This window comes from Hydractinia symbiolongicarpus, chromosome 5 (genome assembly GCF_029227915.1).
Source record: "Hydractinia symbiolongicarpus strain clone_291-10 chromosome 5, HSymV2.1, whole genome shotgun sequence".
NCBI lineage: Eukaryota > Metazoa > Cnidaria > Hydrozoa > Anthoathecata > Hydractiniidae > Hydractinia > Hydractinia symbiolongicarpus.
Genome location: NC_079879.1, coordinates 8,703,053 through 8,723,432, shown reverse-complemented (window position 1 = coordinate 8,723,432; position 20,380 = coordinate 8,703,053). Strand labels below are relative to the sequence as shown.

At 31.2% G+C, this 20,380-nt stretch overlaps 3 protein-coding genes across 3 annotated transcripts; 2 read left to right on the top strand and 1 right to left on the bottom strand.

The window, feature by feature from the left end:
* The first annotated feature begins 1,960 nt into the window (after window positions 1–1,960).
* LOC130645942 (uncharacterized) lies at window positions 1,961–11,157 on the top strand. The gene is made up of 21 exons (XM_057452069.1): window positions 1,961–2,034; window positions 2,634–2,840; window positions 3,056–3,147; window positions 3,393–3,481; window positions 3,846–3,898; window positions 3,975–4,073; window positions 4,141–4,277; window positions 4,941–5,042; window positions 5,291–5,420; window positions 5,595–5,669; window positions 5,798–5,850; window positions 6,188–6,291; window positions 6,543–6,596; window positions 6,769–6,809; window positions 7,893–8,029; window positions 8,112–8,204; window positions 8,275–8,360; window positions 9,248–9,300; window positions 9,373–9,413; window positions 9,776–9,946; window positions 10,866–11,157. Exons 1-21 carry the CDS (start codon window positions 1,995–1,997, stop codon window positions 11,022–11,024), a joined length of 2,016 nt encoding a protein of 671 aa, XP_057308052.1. The 5' UTR covers window positions 1,961–1,994; the 3' UTR covers window positions 11,025–11,157.
* Window positions 11,158–14,091: 2,934 nt separating this feature from the next.
* LOC130644609 (zinc finger C4H2 domain-containing protein-like) lies at window positions 14,092–18,316 on the top strand. Its single transcript, XM_057450280.1, has 3 exons — window positions 14,092–14,199; window positions 14,305–14,476; window positions 18,008–18,316. Exons 1-3 carry the CDS (start codon window positions 14,117–14,119, stop codon window positions 18,188–18,190), a joined length of 438 nt encoding a protein of 145 aa, XP_057306263.1. The 5' UTR covers window positions 14,092–14,116; the 3' UTR covers window positions 18,191–18,316.
* On the bottom strand, window positions 18,227–19,849 carry LOC130644608 (myophilin-like). Its single transcript, XM_057450279.1, has 5 exons — window positions 19,688–19,849; window positions 19,343–19,482; window positions 18,909–18,978; window positions 18,691–18,828; window positions 18,227–18,510 (listed from the first exon to the last, which is right to left on the bottom strand). The coding sequence occupies exons 1-5, from the start codon at window positions 19,736–19,738 to the stop codon at window positions 18,400–18,402; spliced, it is 510 nt and encodes a 169-aa protein (XP_057306262.1). The 5' UTR covers window positions 19,739–19,849; the 3' UTR covers window positions 18,227–18,399.
* Window positions 19,850–20,380: the final 531 nt, after the last annotated feature.

Below are 20,380 nucleotides of genomic sequence, written 5' to 3'. Positions count from 1 at the left end.
CCGAATGTCAAAAACAACTATGGGTTTACTTAGATTCCCAACTTCCGAATCTGTTCACAATCATAACTTCTACAATCTTATTATCTATAACACATTAATAATTTGAACAATAATCAGTTAGGCGAAAAAAAAAAACTAATTTTTTGTGAAATAAGAAAGTATAACTTGTTTATAATACCATTAGGCGATATATTATATATTTATGATGATGCAACAATAAGTTAATAATTTTAAGTATGACACATGTTGTCAAAAAACACTGAGCATGATGAGAATCTTTTGGACAATCTCATATCACGAATACACCTTGGAGGAAGGTAACACTTCGCTTATAAAAATCTTTGTAAAACGATTATTGTTCCACCTTTAATGGTTTTTCGCATAATGTTTGGAAATTAAAGCTTAAAAAATACAGTACTTGGAAAAATGTCTGTCTGACAGAAATTGTAAGTATAATTTTTAGCTTTCTGATTCGGTATAAGAAAAATGGTGGGCTTGGTCCTAATAACAAGATTTGATTATTAGTGATGTCTATAGGTTCCATATTCTAGGAATCTATTTTCTGCTCAAAAATTTTATATTTTACCGAACATGATGAACTAATTCAAAACTCACTAATCTAATTTATCATGCATTTCGGTGGGCATATATTTGAGTAAGCTGAAACACCATAAAACTACTTAAATGAAAACTTCAGAAATTACGAAGTTGTTATCACCTAAACGCAAATTTAACGTACATTGTGATGTTCAATTAAAAAAAAAACTGTCATGATAAAATCGTAGAAAAATCTTAGATAATAGAAATCATAATAACTGTATTTTTTTATTTTTCAAACCAATCTTTTCTAATTCACTCTTTTCATGAGGTGAATTAGAAAACATGCTAAAATTGTGCTAGTCAACATGTCAACATGGATAAAGAATGGTTTTTTTGTAACTAAGTTGCCACAGCAAACAAAAAAATCAGGTTAAAGATGATAAGGACATCATATTGTTTTATACTTTTACACTTGGATTTTTTTTTAAATTGTCCCTGTTATAAAATGTTGCACTTGTTCGGTATCTTTCAAAATTTTTAAATAGTTTTGATTTTAATATTGAGAATCTAAATTGCAGTAATGACCATTCTTCCAGCATAATAATTAATTTCATATTGATAAATATCAAAAAGTTATATTATATATTATATTATATTATATTATATTATATTATATTATATTATATTATATTATATTATACTATATTATATTGTTAAAAAGTTATGCAAATATGACAAAAATTGTATCAAGGTAACTTAATTGAAAATTTAATTTTTTTTAAATTATATTTGTTTTTCCTTTCTTATTTCCCTCTATTAAGATTGCTATCATGTTCTGTGTTACGTGCATATGTTAATGTGTCATATAAATTCAAAAATATTTTACATTTACTCACGCAGAATAACAACTTAAGCTGGGCTTCCACTGATGATCAAAACAAATCTGATCGAATTTTGTTCTGTGCTGATTTGTTTTGATTTAAACTAAAAGTTAAAATTATTTCAACTTTTCTTTTGGCACAGAAATAAAAATGAAATAGAAAATAATAACAACTATTTTAATTAAAGTATTATTTTTTGCCACTCTGTTTAATTTTTCATTTTTTCTCTTGAGTGGACATTCAGCTTTAAGTAGTTGTGTGTGTCTTTAGTTCCCAGTAGCATCATTTTGTTTAATTATTAAGATTTATAAGAACTGTATTAGTGCATTGCTTTGTCTTAATAAAGAACTGATCTAAAAATTGTTAGCCTATGTAAAAATCCACTGCAATTTTTATTTGTGCATCCTTAGCACAAACGACTTATATAAGAATCTATAATAAGGCATGATGCAACCATTTTGAACAGATAAATTACAGATTTTATAGTACTGTGTTTTTTAGTAACCTGGCAGAGACTTGCCGACAGACACTGTTTTATTTGATCTCTATTTCAATAGATTAGAAAATTTAAAAATGACAACACGATTGGATGGAAAAGTAGCACTGATTACAGGTTCGTTTCTTTGTTTTGGTAGTTAAAAGCACTTTTAACATGATTGTGTATTTATTTTCATTTTTCATTTCCTACTGTTGAGAGCTACAAATTCTAGGTCTCTTAAAAAAAGATGCCTATAAAGGACTAGAAATTCCCAAGGAGTTAAGAACTTGAAGATAGACAAGTAGATTGGCTTCATTTATATTTGAAAGCCATGGCTACAATGTGACCAACAGTTCCAAAACATAAATTGTTCTGAAATTTTTGGGTACTTGGGTTGAAAAAAAAGGCTGCGGAATAGTTCTTTAATTCAATTTTTTTTGAAAAGTAACGTCTAAGAATAATAAAAAACACAGGGAAAATGAAATTCAATAGTCTGTTTGTTTTCTGCTAAGTGATACGTTTTGAAGTGTAATCCTATAAATGTTTGTTTAAAGTAGTTGCCGAAAAAATAATATGAAATACTTTAATGTTTTTTGTGTATTAGAATGGATTTGTTAAAATGAAATAAAAAATTCTGCAAGGATTAGATTTGTTTCTTATAAGTTGTGAAGCTTTAAACAAAATTGATAAATTAATTTAACCCATGATTTTTTCAGACACCTATTATCATATAGGTTCCAGTGCTGGTATCGGTGCTGCAACTGCTGTCTTGTTCACCCAACTTGGAGCAAAAATAATTCTAACTGGAAGAAATGTTGAAAACCTTAAGAAAGTGTCAAAACAATGCCAGGATGTTGACAAAAATTGCGAAGTGAGAAAACCAACCAGCCAACTTTTGCATGGACTTCTTTACTTTTTAATATCATCAATAGAGTATCATTGAGAAGTTGTTATGCCTTACTCGAAAACACTCAAATGATCTTACTGATGTCATCCAATTTTGCTTTGTCTAAGTAAAAAATAAAGGAGGCTGTTACCTCAGTCCCTAAAACTTTGAGAAACTTTAAAAGTTTAAACAATTTTTTAAAGCGAATTTTGGTAATTTCATTCTTACTGAGTAAATTTAAAATTCGAATTTAATTTTTCTGTTTTTTAGCCATTGTTATCTGTGCAGATCTATTAAAAGAGAAGGATACAGAAATGCTGGTTGAAAATACAATAAAGCATTATGGGAAATTAGATATTCTGGTATGGTATTTTTTATTTGCATTATGTCTGGAAGTCATCTTTTGTTTAATGTGTCCAATAAAATTAAAGATATATATATATATATATATTTTTCATGACTTAAGAAAATGAATACACATGCCTTTTTGCATTTGTAAGTTCAAGTTACATCCAACTTAGACAAACTTGAATCAAGAATTTTTGTTAACATGTGGGCAATTGTTAAGTGATAATGAAGTTAAAAAGGCTGCATCTTTATTGTTTAGGTAAACAATGCAGGAATCTTGGTGGCATCAGGCTTAATTGAAAATTCATCTTTAAAAGATTATGACAAGCAAATGGATACAAATGTTAGGTTTGTCAGTGGTTAATTAATTTTGTCATGAACCAGAACTACTTCAAGTGTGTTCACGTTGAAATTTGAAAAGAAATGTTTTAAAAGATGGGAAAGGTCCTTCAGCATTCATTAAAATTTGCCAGCTGTAGTTAAAGAGGTCAATAAGGCTTTTTTCTTGCCAAAAAATCTTTGCTTTTTATAATGGTTTGTTATTTTAACTAGCTATAAGTGTGTTTTGAAAGAAAATTAAATGAGATTAGTATGAGCTTCATCTCCGACGCTTACATAATTGTTATTTTCTTTTGTGTTGTTTTTGTGTTGTGATGAAACAATCAAACATTAATGCAGAATGAAATAACTTGTCAATTAATTCTTTGTATAGATCTGTTTTTCATTTGACAACTTTGGCAATTCCACATCTGGTGGTTACACAAGGTAAGGAAGTAGAACAACTTTTTTATGGGTAATATGCAAAATAGCTGATACTAATGTTATGTGCTTCTAATGTTAGGAAATATCGTTTTCGTTTCAAGTGTTGCTGGTATGAGAGCAGTAGGTTTTCCAAATTCTTTATTAATTCAAGAAAAAAAATGTTTCTTTACCAGTCATTAACTTAAAATTTCATGGAGGTTCTCTGTCAATCATGTTACTGGAATTTTTATTTTGTATATCCTTAGCGCAAAATAGCGATTTGCTATCTGCTATCCCTGAACTAATCAACCAGAATGACACAACCAAACCATTTTCATGTATCACAGTGAAGTGTGAGCCAACATGTGTCATTATTAATTTGAACCTTACTTTAAAAACAGTAGTATGAAAAAACCCAAAATAATGTTCGATTTTGTGATGCATTTATTCGGCCTGAATCTGTCTGTTTACACTTTAATGTTTCACTTACATCACCCTAAAAATTGGAAGCTATTTTTAATTTCCAAAATTCGCTGTAATTCACCTGTCACATTTTTTATTGCTATTTGCTGGAGAATAAAGTGATTTACTCCGTGGAGAAGTTTTAGCTAAATTGGAAAAATATATAGCATCGTGTCAACTATAACCTTGCAGACAGAGAGACAACATATAAGATTAATATAAGAGATTTTTAACTCCTTAATCCTTCCACGAATTGAAGCAACATTGAATCTTTATTCAATTGATTTAAAAAATTCTTTTTAAAACATTCTGAGTTCTGAAAAATATACTGAATAGGTAAAAGAAGCCTAATGTAAATACAGTAGAATCAAATTCTTAAGCTTAACATTAGAAAAGTTAATTCCCTCAGTTTTGTATACCTGCTGAATATCTTATATCTTCACGTTCATTTTAATAAAAAGAGTATTCCCATGGATGTTGCGATCCTCAATAATAATATAATAATAATAATATAAGTGTCATTAACTAATTTTAGTCAGATAACTTCGTTGTATACTGCACATCAAAGCTGCTATTGATCAGTTGACAAGATGTACAGCATTAGGATCTTGCATCAAAGCAAGTTCGTGTTAACAGTGTCAACCCAGGGCTTATAAAGACTGACGTTCTTAAAACAGCAGGATTATCTGAGGAAGATAATGAGAAGGTAACTTTTAAGTGGTCATGTATTGTTGCCATTTTGTGTTCATTGAATTTTGACCTAAGAATAATACGAAATACTGTTTTCTTAAAATTAAAAAAAAACGTGTTTTCAAAAGTATTTCGTTTCTACTAGAATGTTTGATTTGAAACCACATTCACCATTTTTTTATTGTTGCTTGCTTTTTTTAACAAACTTAATTATGATTAATTTTTATCAAATACATTTCTAGTTTGTTTTATTGTTTCTTCAAGATTTTTGAACATTGCAAGACAACACATGCATTGGGACGTCATGGTGAACCAGAAGAAGTTGCTAATGTAATAGCTTTTCTTGCATCTGATGGAGCATCATTTATTACTGGTGCAACTATACCTGTTGATGGTGGAAGACACGCTATGTGTCCAAGATAATTTAGTTGTTAGATTTAAAGCGGAAACAATTCTTTTTTTATTTACTTTGCACTTTCTATTTTTTGATAAATGTAAGCTGGAAGACCCAGTTTAGCATGTTGTATGTAGCAAAACAGGATAACTAATTTTTTACATGATTTTACAGACCATAAAACCAAAGCATATTTTGGTTCCTATAAGCAACAAAAAACCTTAAAATATATATATTTAAGATTTTTATGTAACCAACAACATTAAAGAGGAAAGAGGTAGGGTATGACATGACTACATTTATTTATTTATGAATATCTATTTATCTATTTATTTTTTAATAACTAGAATTTAAGAATGTGTTTATGGTTAATTAAGTAATCATATGTGTTGCTGATCTTCACGTCTTGTCACTCAACACAGAAACGTCAGTAATTTACGAAACAAGAAAACGTCAAAAAGTTGAGAATATCAACCACATCTAATTAGAAAAATGTCAGTAATTTTGGGTTTAAATAGTCCATAGAAACTATTTTTATCTTTTTTAATATTAGCAAGGATTGAATTTTGATCTAGAATTAGCTTCAATTTTTTACAGTCTGTTCCACTAATACACTTGTATCATATTTTTAACGATATTCAATGTTTTATTAGAATATATGTAGCGAATTAGCTAAAAATTAAGAAAAACCCTATAGTGTTTAATTTAGAATGTCATATGCTGCCTTGTTTCTGCAATCTTAAAAAAAATCATTTTCTGTCATTAAGTTAAAAATAGTTTTTCAGAAAACATCGTGTGCTTTTGTTGCTGAGGTACCATGGTTGCTGCCGCAGCTGTTGTATTCATTCATTAGCAGTAACTGGCATAAAACGTGAAAAATCCACATGACATGGAAATAATTTTGCAATTTGAGATTATTTTTACACAATTTTTTTATTATTTTTGTAGTTTTATATCTATATAATATACATACAAACAATTTGTTGCTATCTTAAGGAAATGTTTTTTTTTACTGTAGCTCCTCCAGATTTTTAAAGTCAAATTTATTTTATTAATATAAAGATTTTTGTAACTAAAATCTAATTTACACATATTCATAATATTTATCTATATTAATAATAGCTGTACTTTGTCTGTCTGCAAGATAAACGTCGTGTTACGGAATCATGAAATGGGGTATACAAAGGACAAGCGAACCCATGGATTTATCCACGGGATACAAACTAGTTAAATTAAAAAAGGAATAGATAACTTTTTAACCACTACAGGTTTTGCATTTATTTTTACCTTGTGCTTCCTTTGACCACTGAAAAATTAACTGCAAATATTTTTTTAGATAAAAATAAAAAATGACAACACGTTTGGATGGAAAAGTAGCTCTCATCACAGGTAATGCATTAACTAAGTAGTTTACAACATTTGTACTTAGTAATACAAGTTATAAAACAAAGTTTTGAGAATCTGGTGTTATCAACTATACCTCTTCACAGTTTAAAAATTAGAATGTAATAAGGCTTTCACCGTACAAACATTTTTTACTTTTTGAGAAACTTACTACTTCGCGGTTTAAAAATTTGGTGGGCTATTAACAAAATTCCAACTTAACGTAAAGGAATTGTAACTACTTGTCAACAATTTTTACTAAAAAATATTTTTACTTTTTCTTATTGTCAGAGCCTTTCTTAAGGTGATATATGATTATATAGAGGCTAAGCATGACTCAGCTGTTTTTTCCAGAGAATGTTCACAAATTTCTGCACAAGACAATGTGTATAAACTACAATAACAGCAACCACACAGGAATTTCTTGGAAATCCCTGCTTAAGAAAAAAAAATGGTAGGCACAAATAAGCTACCACACCACAGTCTAGCTTTTCTTACACACAGCTTATCAAAAAAGAATTATTCACTTAAAAGTAAGATAAGTTTATATACTGCATAACTTTTTTTGTCAAACAGAAATAATTCAAAACATGTGAACATGTGTGTATATAGCTAGCTGACTAAATAACAAAATATTTTGAAACTTAGAGCTTAGTTATTTTATAAATTTCATTTATTGTAAATATATTCCAAATGCAAAGTTATATTACATTTATAGTGCAATACATTTCTGTTTTTGGTGTAATTGCCCGCGAAATAAAGCTCTGTGTCGTTTTTTAAAAACTTTAAATCACGTGACTATAAACATTGTTTAGTTAAATGAACCCGTTTCTGACACCAGCATGCTGAGACCTTTATGCAATTAATATATCATCGTAAATTTTTTTTTAATTCAGTTTTTGCAGTTCTCTACAAGAGTATGGTAACACAGGAAAGGTTAATTCGACTATTGTTCGACTGAGGCTATGAGCTTCTATGTATATAAAATACCAATATATATTACATAAACCAGTTAACTGCTGGTTTTCTTGGCCTGTCCCTCTAACTATTATATCTACCCAGACATCTAATACCCCTTTTTTTGTTTAGGTGCCAGTTCAGGCATTGGTGCTGCAACTGCTGTGCTATTTACAAAACTTGGTGCTAAGCTAGCCTTAACTGGCAGAAATAATGATAAACTGCTGGAGACAGAAGCCTTATGTAAAGAAATTGATAGTGAATGTAAAGTAATAATAAATGTTTAGTTAACATTTTATCGTTCAGTTGGAACATTTTATGTCTCTACTAAACGGCTCATTGTCATTTTAGCCATTGCTCATCTGTGCTGACCTATTAAAAGAGAAGAATACAGAAATGGTGATGGATATAACCATACAACATTACAGAAGATTAGATATTTTGGTATGACACTCTACGGTTGATGTTGTGCAACAAAGTATTAGTATTTGGTTGTTTTTTTATTCATTTCCAGGTCAATAATGCTGGTACGCTTGTGGCTGGAGGGATCGAGGACACATCTTTGAAGGATTATGATGAACAAATGGCTATAAATGTTAGGTAAGTATTATCAATAAGAATGTTTTCCTTGTGATTGTTTACTTTGGATAGCCTCTCCAGATTCTATCAAGACGGGTATTAATCTTTAAAGGTTGTCTTAGTGGATTCGAATTTACCTAAATTATTTTGAGCGCTCGACTTTTTCAAATGAAAAAACTTGGGATATTCTTGCAAATTTTGTATTATATCAAACTTTAAATTTGTTGATTCACTTAAAAATGTTTTTAGAAGGTGGCGATTCGCTTGAAAAGATTTTTTTTTCTTTCTTTTTCTTACACTTGTAAAGATTGGACTATGTTGCAGATTTTATTAAATATAATCCTTTTTATTAAAAATCCTTTATGTAATAATCAGTACATAAAACCATATTGTATTGCATGATAATTTCGTATATTCCCCTATGTCGAAAATACCAACAACATTTTGTGAGTTGTCATTCCTTAAAAATATGTGGCTGGTTTATAATGAAACCTTACTCTGAATGCTTTACTAAACTAACCAAATTGATTTTTGTTAGAGTTGAATAATTTTGACTTGCGGACTAAAATCCATGAAAGTAGGCTAATTATAGTGTTTAATTATCACAATGTGATGTACATCAATTATGGCAATAGTCGTTAGCCCGTGGAGAATCCACGGGTTCGCCCGTCCTTTTTTTACCGCATTGCGTGCTTCTCGCTATTGCGCAGCTAAGCTACCATTTTGCGTGACAGACAGACAAACAGACAGACAGACGTATACGGGCATTATAATATAGATGGTACAAATCGGTCATGCAAATGTAACTCTACAACTGATTGATTAATTTACTTATATGTTAGGTGCCTGTGCACACAAAACATTCTTGATAAAAGTAAATGACACTTTAGATATTCAAATTTGTTTAGATCTGTTTTTCACTTAACCACTCTTGCTGTTCCGCATCTAACCAAGGTGCAAGGTATGTATACCTGATGGTTGTACACTGCGCTAAGAAATCAAAAGATATAAGCGACTGAAATTTTCATTCCAGGAAACATTGTATTTGTATCAAGTGTGACCGGTTTACGCGCAGTAAGATTAATAATTCATTGCTTTTTCCCTTTAAAATATGTCTCTGTTCATACAAGTATTTGTTTTATTAACACATGCTTGGACTACCACAGTATTCTGAAATTTATAATGACTAAATGAAAGTGGAAAGTTCTTAATTACTTAAAAGACGCTCTGTAAATTTGATATTGTGAGTTGGATCATCATGCTCCACATGATTTGTGCAATTCTAGTCGTTTTTAAGAAGATAAATCTGCAAAATATTTTGTACTCGAATACAATGAGCAAGCGTTCTTTAAAGTAGATACCTTTTCACGAGGCAAAAAACTTTCAGGTATTTATCTTTCTGTGTACAAAAAGGTTACAACCCACTTTCTACTTAGTTTCCAGGAGTGAATGTTTACTGCATGTCTAAAGCTGCTATTGATCAGTTTACAAGATGTACTGCGTTAGATCTTGCACCAAAGCAAGTTCGTGTAAATGCTGTAAATCCTGGGGTGATAAAGACGGAAATCCATAAAAGAGGCGGAATGTCGGAAGAGAAATATGTAGAGGTGCAGTATATTTTCTTCGTGTTGTTTCAAGGTCTGTGATGATTAAATTTTTAGAAATAAACTTGGAATTGATATACATTTTCTAAAGTGTAAAATATGAAGCAATGTGCTGTCTCACAAATGCTTCTTCCAAGCAAAGACAATGGTGATATCAAAATGTCTTTTTGACTTGTGATATTTTTTCAGGTTAATTCCGTTTTAGGCCAAAATTAAAATATGTCATTAAATTACAAATGTTCGTATATCTTGAAAATTAAAAAGTGATCATCACACGTCTAATCGTGGCATATCTAAAAGTTTTGATGAAAATTGTTTCCAACTAATTTGTAAATCTTTTATGCATCTTTGAACAACATTTAATGCTGCCATATAATTAGACTTCAGTTGCAGCTTCAAGGTTGTATTTTCTGACGAATGGCTAATTTCTTATTAAGAAAATGTTGACGGTTTCGCCATATTTAAATTCTGTCCTGAGAAAAAGTGTTTTATTGAAACAGCTTCATGCACTGCTAAGTTTATTGCTTGATTTAATTTAAGTCTTTTTTAGCATTCAAGGTAACATATGCTCTGGATTGTTTAAAAGTGAAACCAACATGAAATGTTTTCCACATCTAAATTTTGTTTTGTCCGAAATGGATCCGAAAACAGCATTGTTTTCAACTAAGTCTTTCCTAACAGCGAACAAAAAAGACCATTTCTATCATGTGTCATATTTTACTCCCAATGCTATTTTTTAATATTTGATCTTTGGCCTTGTGAAGTACATTTAAAACTTTCTTTTGTATGAAGGACGTAATCAAAGTTGTTAATTTTTGCATTTACCTTTGCTTTTTGTTTTTATTACCAAACATTTTCAACTTTGTTACATTATTTAGGAACGTGCAGATTTTAAAGTCCATTTGTTTGTTTTCTTGTCTAGTTTTTAGAACATTGCAAGACAACACATGCATTGGGACGTTATGGTGAACCAGAAGAAGTTGCTAATGTAATAGCTTTTCTTGCATCTGATGGAGCATCATTTATTACTGGTGCAACTATACCTGTTGATGGTGGAAGACACGCTATGTGTCCTAGATAATTTATGTATTAGATTTACAAACTTTTATATTATCTTGAAGTTACCTATTTTTGTTTCGTTGAATTTATGCTCACTTAAATGTAAACATTTTTTATAGTTTAAAGATACAATACATAATTTGCAAAACAAATTATTTATCTGTATTGGATACACCTTTTTAACCTGATTTCGCTGATTTGCTAGGTTTAGTAGAAGGTAATAGAAAAACGGTTGTCTCTCAACCTTTAAAAATATTTGATCCTACATTGTGTTCAGTCTCAGAAAGTATGCTCTTATGTATCCCAAAATATAATTTTTATCAAGTATGAGCTTCATAAATAACGAATCTCTTTGCAGAAACTATGTTCAATGGAGTCGAATAATGTCAGAACGGCGCCCAATAGTAGTACTTTTTTATTTGTTTAAAAAAAAAGTCTTTTAAAAGTTTTGGTAACAATTCTGATTTCATTTCTTTTTTGTGTAATTTTAAATTTTGTGGTTGAGTTTAACTGTAAAATAGCCGGCCAAACTTTCTTGTCCGTTTAAAGTCTATCTTGCAGCTACAAGTTTATAATTATTACCCTTGAAGTTAGCCATTTAGGTTAGTTGTAAATTTGAAAACTGATTTGTTTATAATTACAAATTTTGGGGTTTTGAATTTGCGTTTTCTAAATTTAGATTTTTTACGGTTCAAATTTTTACGAATTTTTGAAACAATCGTTTGAAATGAGGGCAAACAACATAATAGGGTGACTTCTCCTTATTTCAATTTGGCATGTGTATATCTTCATTACTTCATATTTTTTTTAAAAAAAATAATCTTTGATATAAATGTTTGGAAAAAGTATTCACCGTGTCATGATTTAGAATTTTTCCGATATTAAATATTCATGAAAATAACTAAAAATTACCAAATTTTCTGATCGCGAAATTTCTTTATATATTATTTGTGAATGGTGTTTTTTTACACACAGTGATGCTGTGTTCAACCATACCTTATTTTATATCTTCAGCTTTTATAAGACATAGAAGAAGTTGCTAATTAGTTGCTTCACTTGCATTTGATGGAGCATCCTTTAATAAACGTGCGATTATACCTTTGTATTTTGTTGAAAGAACATATGTCTGCAAGTTTTAAATTTTAGCCGACAATCCCGTGTATCGTTGACATTTTTTTTTTATCATTTAGAAGAATATTAAGGCTCCAAAAAATATCCTAAGTAAGTTTTTACATAGAAATCAAAAAAATAAATAGGTTATTTGTAAATTTGAAAACTGAGTTTATATTTGCAATGTCGCACATCGTGAGAATGTGGCCTGGTAGTTTTCATTGATAGTTTTCTCTCACATTTTTTTCTATAGATTAAATGAGATCGTATGCAGTAATTGGAAGCGTCGTGTCCGCACTCTCCATCACGGCGTATATTTTGTACCCTTCCTCAACAAAGCAGAAACTAGTGATGTATACGTTTAGGAAAGAACAAGTGGATGGAGACGTAGAAAAATACAAAGTGTACTTGGGTGAAGATCGAATCAAATTTAATAATGTAATACAGTTACTTAAAGATGACGAGAAATTTCGAGATGAGCTTAAACACGTATTGACAGACTGTCCATACCCTGCTTACTTTTTTGAAACACCACCTGTGAATAATGTTGACTATTCCGCAACAGAATTCGAATTCGTTTTAGTAAATTCGAAAACTCTCGCTAATGTTTCACCAAACCGCGAAGCCTTTTCAGAACATTTTAAATCTGACTGCTCCAATGTGGCGTTTTTTAACTTAGGAAGAGATGCAAAATTAATCGCACCTTGTCCAGTTGCTTCTAAAAGTGACAAAACTTTTACGCATTTAGCCTCATTTGCACGAAATGCAGACGAGAAACAATATCATGACTTTTGGAAACTTACCGCTGAAGAAATGGATGCACGTGTCAACGACCAAGGTTCGAAACACACGTGGCTGTCTACGTCAGGACTTGGTATTTACTGGTTGCACATGCGCATTGACTCAAGGCCGAAATATTACACATACAAACCATATAAGACGAGAAAAGATGACACCTGAGAGTCTGTGGATATCTATAGTGAAAGCACGTAACACACTAGAGTTTTAACTCGCGAAAACCGTGTTACATGTGCAAGTGAATATTTTTTCAAACAGTGCTAATTCGGTTGTTGATCGTGCCATGTTGTTTTTCATGCAAATTTGTAGAATTAGTTACTTGTGAAAGTCACTTGTGAAAATGAAAACTATTTCCCAGTGTAAATGTAGTTTTGCATAATTTGTGTCATGTGAATGAAATGTGCGTGGTGTTTTCATGTTTGATTTGGTTTTAAATTAATTGAATTAAAACTAACTTTGAAAAAAAGGGATAATAAATTGGTACCAAGAGACAGAAAGATAGAGACTTTATTCTATTATGGCTCGAAGAGAAGATAAGGCCTAATACTTCATCTTATCATTATATTTTCTTTTATTTAAATAAACGTTCTTGACTTGATGATTATAACCGCTATCGTCTTCGTATTATTATATTAGTTATCAAAGCCGTATGTTGCAATCGAAATTTTAGTATTAATTCCTCCAGATTAAATCTGTTGTGAAGCGAAGATATTTAAATTTAGTGTTTTCAAATGATAAGGGTTTGTGTACACGTCTAACTTGTGTTTATATTTGGTAAAGAGAAACATCTTTATTGGAATGCTTCTTGTAAACCTGCACTATTGTCATGGACGAAATATATTGCAACAATACAACTATAAGTTCGCAGCCACAAGTGATTACATAGGCTATTTCTATATTTGATTCACGCATATTAGACTTGTAAAAGTGAACATTCAGGACTTACGCCTTCAGAGTTTATGTTATTTGGTTAAACCCACATTCTTGAAATGTGCAAATTGTTGCTGACGTCAGCATGGTAGAGAATGCCACTTCCAAATTTTAACGCTTTGTTTCAATAATTTTGTCTATAATTATTGGACATAACCAGTAATATTTCAAGCTTATGATACAAATTTGTAATCACGCTTTTGATTTTTTGCTGTTGTAGTATTTTAAGGTTACTGTACATGAAACGTGTTTTTATAGCATTAATAACATGAAAAAATGTCAGCGGAAAAACAAGATGGCGCCACTAACCTTTCTCGAGACGAGATGGTACTCAACTTAGAAGTAATGAAAATATTACGGTGCGTGATGCTTAAATAGCTTTGCAATCCAATTGGATAAAAAATGGGAGATTTTTTCGGGAAGTCGAACTTTTTTTAACTTTTTTTAGTCCTTCTTCATTTTAGTCCTAAAACTTGTCAACTGGAAAACTTAAAAGCGCAGATTTTAAACGAAATTGAAACTTTTCACCAAGAAGAGAAGAACTTGTTGGACAGTTCGAACGAGGTAGAAGTTTTGCAAAGGGAGCGTTTACTGCATGTTAAAGCGATCGAAGCAATTGATGCAGATGTTAGCAAGGTGGATGTTTTACTTTGCTCTTCATGTACACGCGTGTTCTTTGCTTCCGTAATTTTTTACATACTGTCGTCAATATTGTATTTGTCGTCGTCGTCATCATCGTATCTGTTGCTGTCATTATTCAGCTGCCGTCGTCAGTATTGTACTTGTCAATTTTGTTTTTGACATTTTTATGAATTTGTCACCTTAATTGCTTTCAACTGCGTCGTCATCAGTATTTTATTTGTCTTTCTTAGTCCTTAAATGTCGAAAATTTCCGTTTTTGTTGTACGCAATACGTGGTGTTTATAGCTTTGTTGTTTCCCATACACATAGATCGTTATTAATCCAATCAAAATTTTTCCTGCCACAATCACAAAATAGGCCGTGATTAAAATTTCGCCCTAGCAATTTTATTGTGCAATGATTAAGATTTTTGACGTCAATTCTAAAACACGAAAGAGTTTTTTAAAAGCTATAATTTGAATAAATCAAAAAAAAAATATGATCAAAACTTATTTCGACACATTTCCTAAGGTTCTTGACGTCAGTATCCTTGAGTTTCTCATACATTCCATATCTTTCTATTTCACTAGAAAATATTGACCCCTAAACTTAACAAACAAGCAAATCAACAGAAACGACATGACCCAAATTGTAGAAAAGAAAACGACTTTTTTGTGTCAATAAAGTACAAATGTTTGGGAATGAGGTTTTCAAAAATAAATATGAACGATAATCTGGTATAGAAGCGTTTGGAGCTTCAATATGCGACCGAAAAAAACTTGAAATAGAGTTATATAACGTTGCTGTAACGTTCGTTTGATCCTTACAAGAGGTCATAAGCTTGCCAAACTCTAAAGCACTGTGTATGTTATGGTGATTAGTTATGTACATATGTTATGTTTTTCTTCCAACTTCATAACGTCCTCTATGTCTTGTAGTAACAGTTAAAACAGGCGAGATCTCTATTTCACATAAAATTTTATAAAGAAAATAAATATTTACGTTCTGTGCGCTATGTTTGTATTTCGTCTACGCTGTTTCCAACTGTCAAATTGTGTTTCGCGAAGAAGAAGGAATTTTTCACTTTTAGTTTGTTTTTTAATATTTCGTGATAATTAGGATTCATATGAGAACTGGAAATTCTTAATTTTTACCAAAAGTTTTGAAGCCAAATTATGTTCATTTTTTTTTGTTTGTGTTTTTGTTTTGTTTTTTGTTGTTTTTTGCAGTAACAGATAAACAGAGACTAGAGGTGTTCAATTAAAAGTGTTTGCATCGGCTACTCATCATTCATTGTGAAAGGTTAAGTGATAAGCCATTTAACTAAATTTATAAGTGTTTAAGTTTGAGGCGGAGAGCTTCAGTCAACTTGCAATTTTAAAACATTCTACTTGAAGAAATTAAATATTCAATGTTTCATTTAAATAATTTAATGGTTTCATGAAGAAGATAAAGTCAGTTATTTTAAAAAATTATGCTTTAAAATGAAATTTTTTAACATTTCTACTCACTGAATTTGGGCGTGTTTTGTTAAAGGGCGTATCTGTCTTCCAATAATTCGCTACCTATCGGATAAAAAATGTCGGAAAAAATTATTCGTGGGACAAGAAAATTTCATCATTTTTATCCATTTATAGAAATTCTTTTTTATATTTTCAGTTTCCTTTCTTTGTAAAATTTCGCAAACTTTTGGAAAATCCAAGAATAAGTCCCGTGAAAAATATTTTTTCCGCCCCAATGCTGGCGAAAAATATTTTTTCCGCCTACCACGGAAGAAAAATGATTTTTTTGGTGTTGTGTTGTTAGTCAAATAATTCTATTAACGCTATAAGGAAAAAACGTGATAAAACATGGCAGATAGCCATCAAAAACAGGAGAACATTGAAAAGTCTGAATTTCATAACTGGGACAAAAAATCAGAAAATTCTGTAAATTGTTATAAAGCAATGAACTATGTGAAACTAAGCTGTCTAAGTGCGAAAAGAATAGTGTTATGAGGATGTTGTTTTACGCAATTTTACATCGGAAAATCTTTTAGTAATAAAAATTGGCCGCAAAATAAAAAAAAATTGGAAAATAGGCTGATCCACAAAATTAAATTCCTACGAACGAAATTCGCGGTTGGTTCCAATCCCTGAAAAGTTTTGTCCCAGTAAATTATTCGAAACTTTCTTTTCAAATTAACTTTTGTTTCTTAAAACGTAATTGTTTTTTCTATGTTGAGTGTGGTTTGTTCTCTTGTGAAGTAAATATTCTATTTCTTTTCTAAAAAGAAAATGCGGAGTTGCTTGCCAGCCATTCCATATTTGATTTTTTCTTCAAACAATTTTTATCTTAACTGTAGAATATCTGCCTTAAAGCATTCTCGTCTCCGGACTTTCAAGGTTTATCTCAAAGAAGTTTTAAAATAAAGTATTTCAGTGACTTCAGCCAGATTTGCAGATGACAGTGCAAAATTATATATCCGCAAATTGTTGAGGTTTATGATTTGTTATATTTGAAAATGAATACCCCTTTGGACCAAAATTTAAAAATTATAAGTACGTTTGAGTGAGTAGTGAAACCAACCAATTAAATTTAAGTTTTAGGATTACCTTTGATCCAAAAAAAGGTTCAAAGTTGAACAATAATCAGGATCGATTGTTTTTTTACTTATCTATTTCTCACTCTTTAATTGTAAACTTTCTTATCCCTTCCTGCCTGTTCTAGTATCAACGGTAATGGGCAATACGATATACAAGTTTCGACACTTCGATATATAACTATCGACGGGACGGTATCAAGTGTCGAAAGTACGATATACAAGTTTCGACACTTCGATATAAAACTATCGACGGGACGGTATCAAGTGTCGAAAGTACGATGTACAAGTTTCGACACTTCCATATATAACTATCGACGGGACGGTATCAAGTGTTGAAAGTACGATATACAAGTTTCGACACTTCCATATATAACTATCGACGGGACGGTATCAAGTGTCGAAAGTACGATATACAAGTTTCGACACTTCCATATATAACTATCGACGGGACGGTATCAAGTGTTAAAAGTACGATATACAAGTTTCGACACTTCCATATATAACTATCGACGGGACGGTATCAAGTGTCGAAAGTACGATATACAAGTTTCGACACTTCGATATAAAACTATCGACGGGACGGTATCAAGTGTTGAAAGTACGATATACAAGTTTCGACACTTCCATATATAACTATCGACGGGACGGTATCAAGTGTCGAAAGTACGATATACAAGTTTCGACACTTCGATATAAAACTATCGACGGGACGGTATCAAGTGTCGAAAGTACGATGTACAAGTTTCGACACTACGCTATGTAAACATCTTGCTGCATTATTTTTTTTGTGTGTCTGGCCGTTATCGTATTAATTTTGTAATAAGAACTTATTTGGTGAAATTTAAACAAACTTTTGTAGTTTTTGCTTTCAGTCTGGTGTTTTAAGAGAAGTCTTGCACAAATTACAGAATTTTTAGAATGATGCAATATTCACAAAATAAAAATTATTCATTCATTTTCAGCTTCGAACTATGATGAAACACGCGAAAAATGATTTGGAAAATTCCAAAGTGAAAACACAAGAGTTGGTCGATTTGTATAAACCAATGAAATTAGAAGTGGACCAAACACGAATCTCCATCGGCTTAGATACACTCCCGGAAATAAAAGACCTGGAAAAAATCTTCAAAAAAAGAAAAGTGTAGATCTAGTTAAATACCGTCGCAAGATACAACAAAAAATTATTTTTCAAGATTCATATTGTTGTAGTTTTTGTATTTACAATAAAAATATCAGATGTATAAATAAATTATTACAATTCATTTTATAAAGATTCTGCTGGCTGTTTTCGGTACCCACAAAGGAAGCTGCAGATTGAAATATATTTTGAAGGCATCTGAAAGAGGAATGGTTTCTAGATACCATGAACTCTACCATGTAACAATTGCTCTTCGGAAAATTCTCTCTTGTTCGCTTGAGCTTCTTTGGGTCCTAAAACTGGTCCACTGAAATTGTTTACTTGTGCCTAAAATGAGTGAGAATTAGCAAATAGAAATGTTTTTTAATGCAAAGTCTTTCCTTGGAAGACCTGTTTTTTAAATCACACGTGGGATGTCTAACCTCGTACCCAGGCCCTTTTCAGCAGTGTTAGACAGGAAGGAGAACAGGCCCTATGGTAGAGGTTGATAGAATATTAAGTTCTAACCTTTCTTCCTAAAGCATGAACTCCGCCAATAACGGCGCCCATATTTTGGTTATCTTGCAAGTAAACTGATTGGAATAAATCTCCACGGGAACAACCATATTTCTCGGCTGCCGTTAAAAAGTTGGAGATGTTTTCCATCTAAAGGCAAAGCAAACGTGCACAATAAGAATGATTCGAACTCGAAAGACATTTTAACAATACTGTCACAAAAGTCTTACGTGTTTGAATTTGTTCGCATTAGCCGGATGTATTTTAGGAATGGCCCCTGGTTGTAAAGTATTCATAAGCCTAAAAACAGAGGATGTAATGCAATTCGACCTCGTTTCCAGGGCATTTTGCCTTGTTGGTGAAGTTAACGGCTGTGACGCTGAATTTATAATGAAGAAGAGAGGGTGTCTTAGCAGATTTCAGTAGTTTTAATCTGAATACCGAATAGAATACACCGAATAGTACTTGTTGTCTATCTGCTACAATGGCTGATTCAGTGCTAAAAATTCACGAAGTATTTATGGCAAAATGGCACATAAGCGCTTAACCTGACATCCAACACCGGGCAACTAAGCTAATAAAACATATAATACTGAACAAAAGAGAGGCTGAGCCTTGTTTTATGATTCTTTCTTCTACTCGAGTGGAGATTCGAAAGGCTTACTTGCAAAGAATGATACCATCTTTTAATTTTTGTTGTACTTCGTCCTTTCCTTTAACTGTTCCTAGTTCGCTCCCTCCGAGAACAGCATTAATCCATTCTACTGCCTGTTGCTCACTTTCAAGATCGTACTTGGCGTCAATCTGAAAATAATAAGTAAAATAACTTTTAAAAAAGCATATATTTCAGTATATAAAAAGACACCCGCTGTGACATAAAAAATACTTTACTTAACAAGTTTGGTACTATTATACATGGAAATATAGGTAGTTTAAACTTTGCATAAAAATTATTAAAAAGTCTCCTCTCAAAAACATTTTTACATACATTTTACGTCAAACATTCTACCTTTTTTGTTGTTTCAGCAGTATATCCAAAACCAACAGGTCGATTCGCCATTTTAAATACTTATGTTGTTGTCGTCCAAGCTATCACAAGATGCTTCGCAAGCGGCTATTTAACACGAATAAATAAATTTTGACCACGAAATACTTTAATAAGCGTTCGTAACAGAAGTGGGAGTGTTGACATCACGTGACAAAAAGTGTCCAATCATTTGTATGGAGTTTGTTTATCTTTCTCTATGCACGCCAGACATGTTAATAAAAAACAAAACATCTCATAATGGTTTCCACTGCTTCGATATTATTCATGAAAATATTTTAAATTAGTTTGTAATTACATACACAACTATAAAAGTTTTCCAAATATGGTTATGTTTGTTTTCTTTAGGAAATGAAATTTAACATCAATGGATTAAAATGGCTTTTTGCTCTATATGGTTGATTTCTCTATGAATGTTCAATTTCTTAGCGTCATACGGTTCGCTGCGTTCTTTCACTTAGTTCCCAGCCCTTTATTTTATTGGTACAAACGTCTTTTATAATTTTGCTTGCGGCACCTTCAAAACTCTTGAAATCAGTCGAGTTTAAAAACTTTAAACATCTATCATTAAAGAAAAATCATGAAAGCTATAAATTCTTTGTATACGTAATTTTTTAATTTTTTTGAATACTTTCCTCATAATTCGAACGTTAAGCA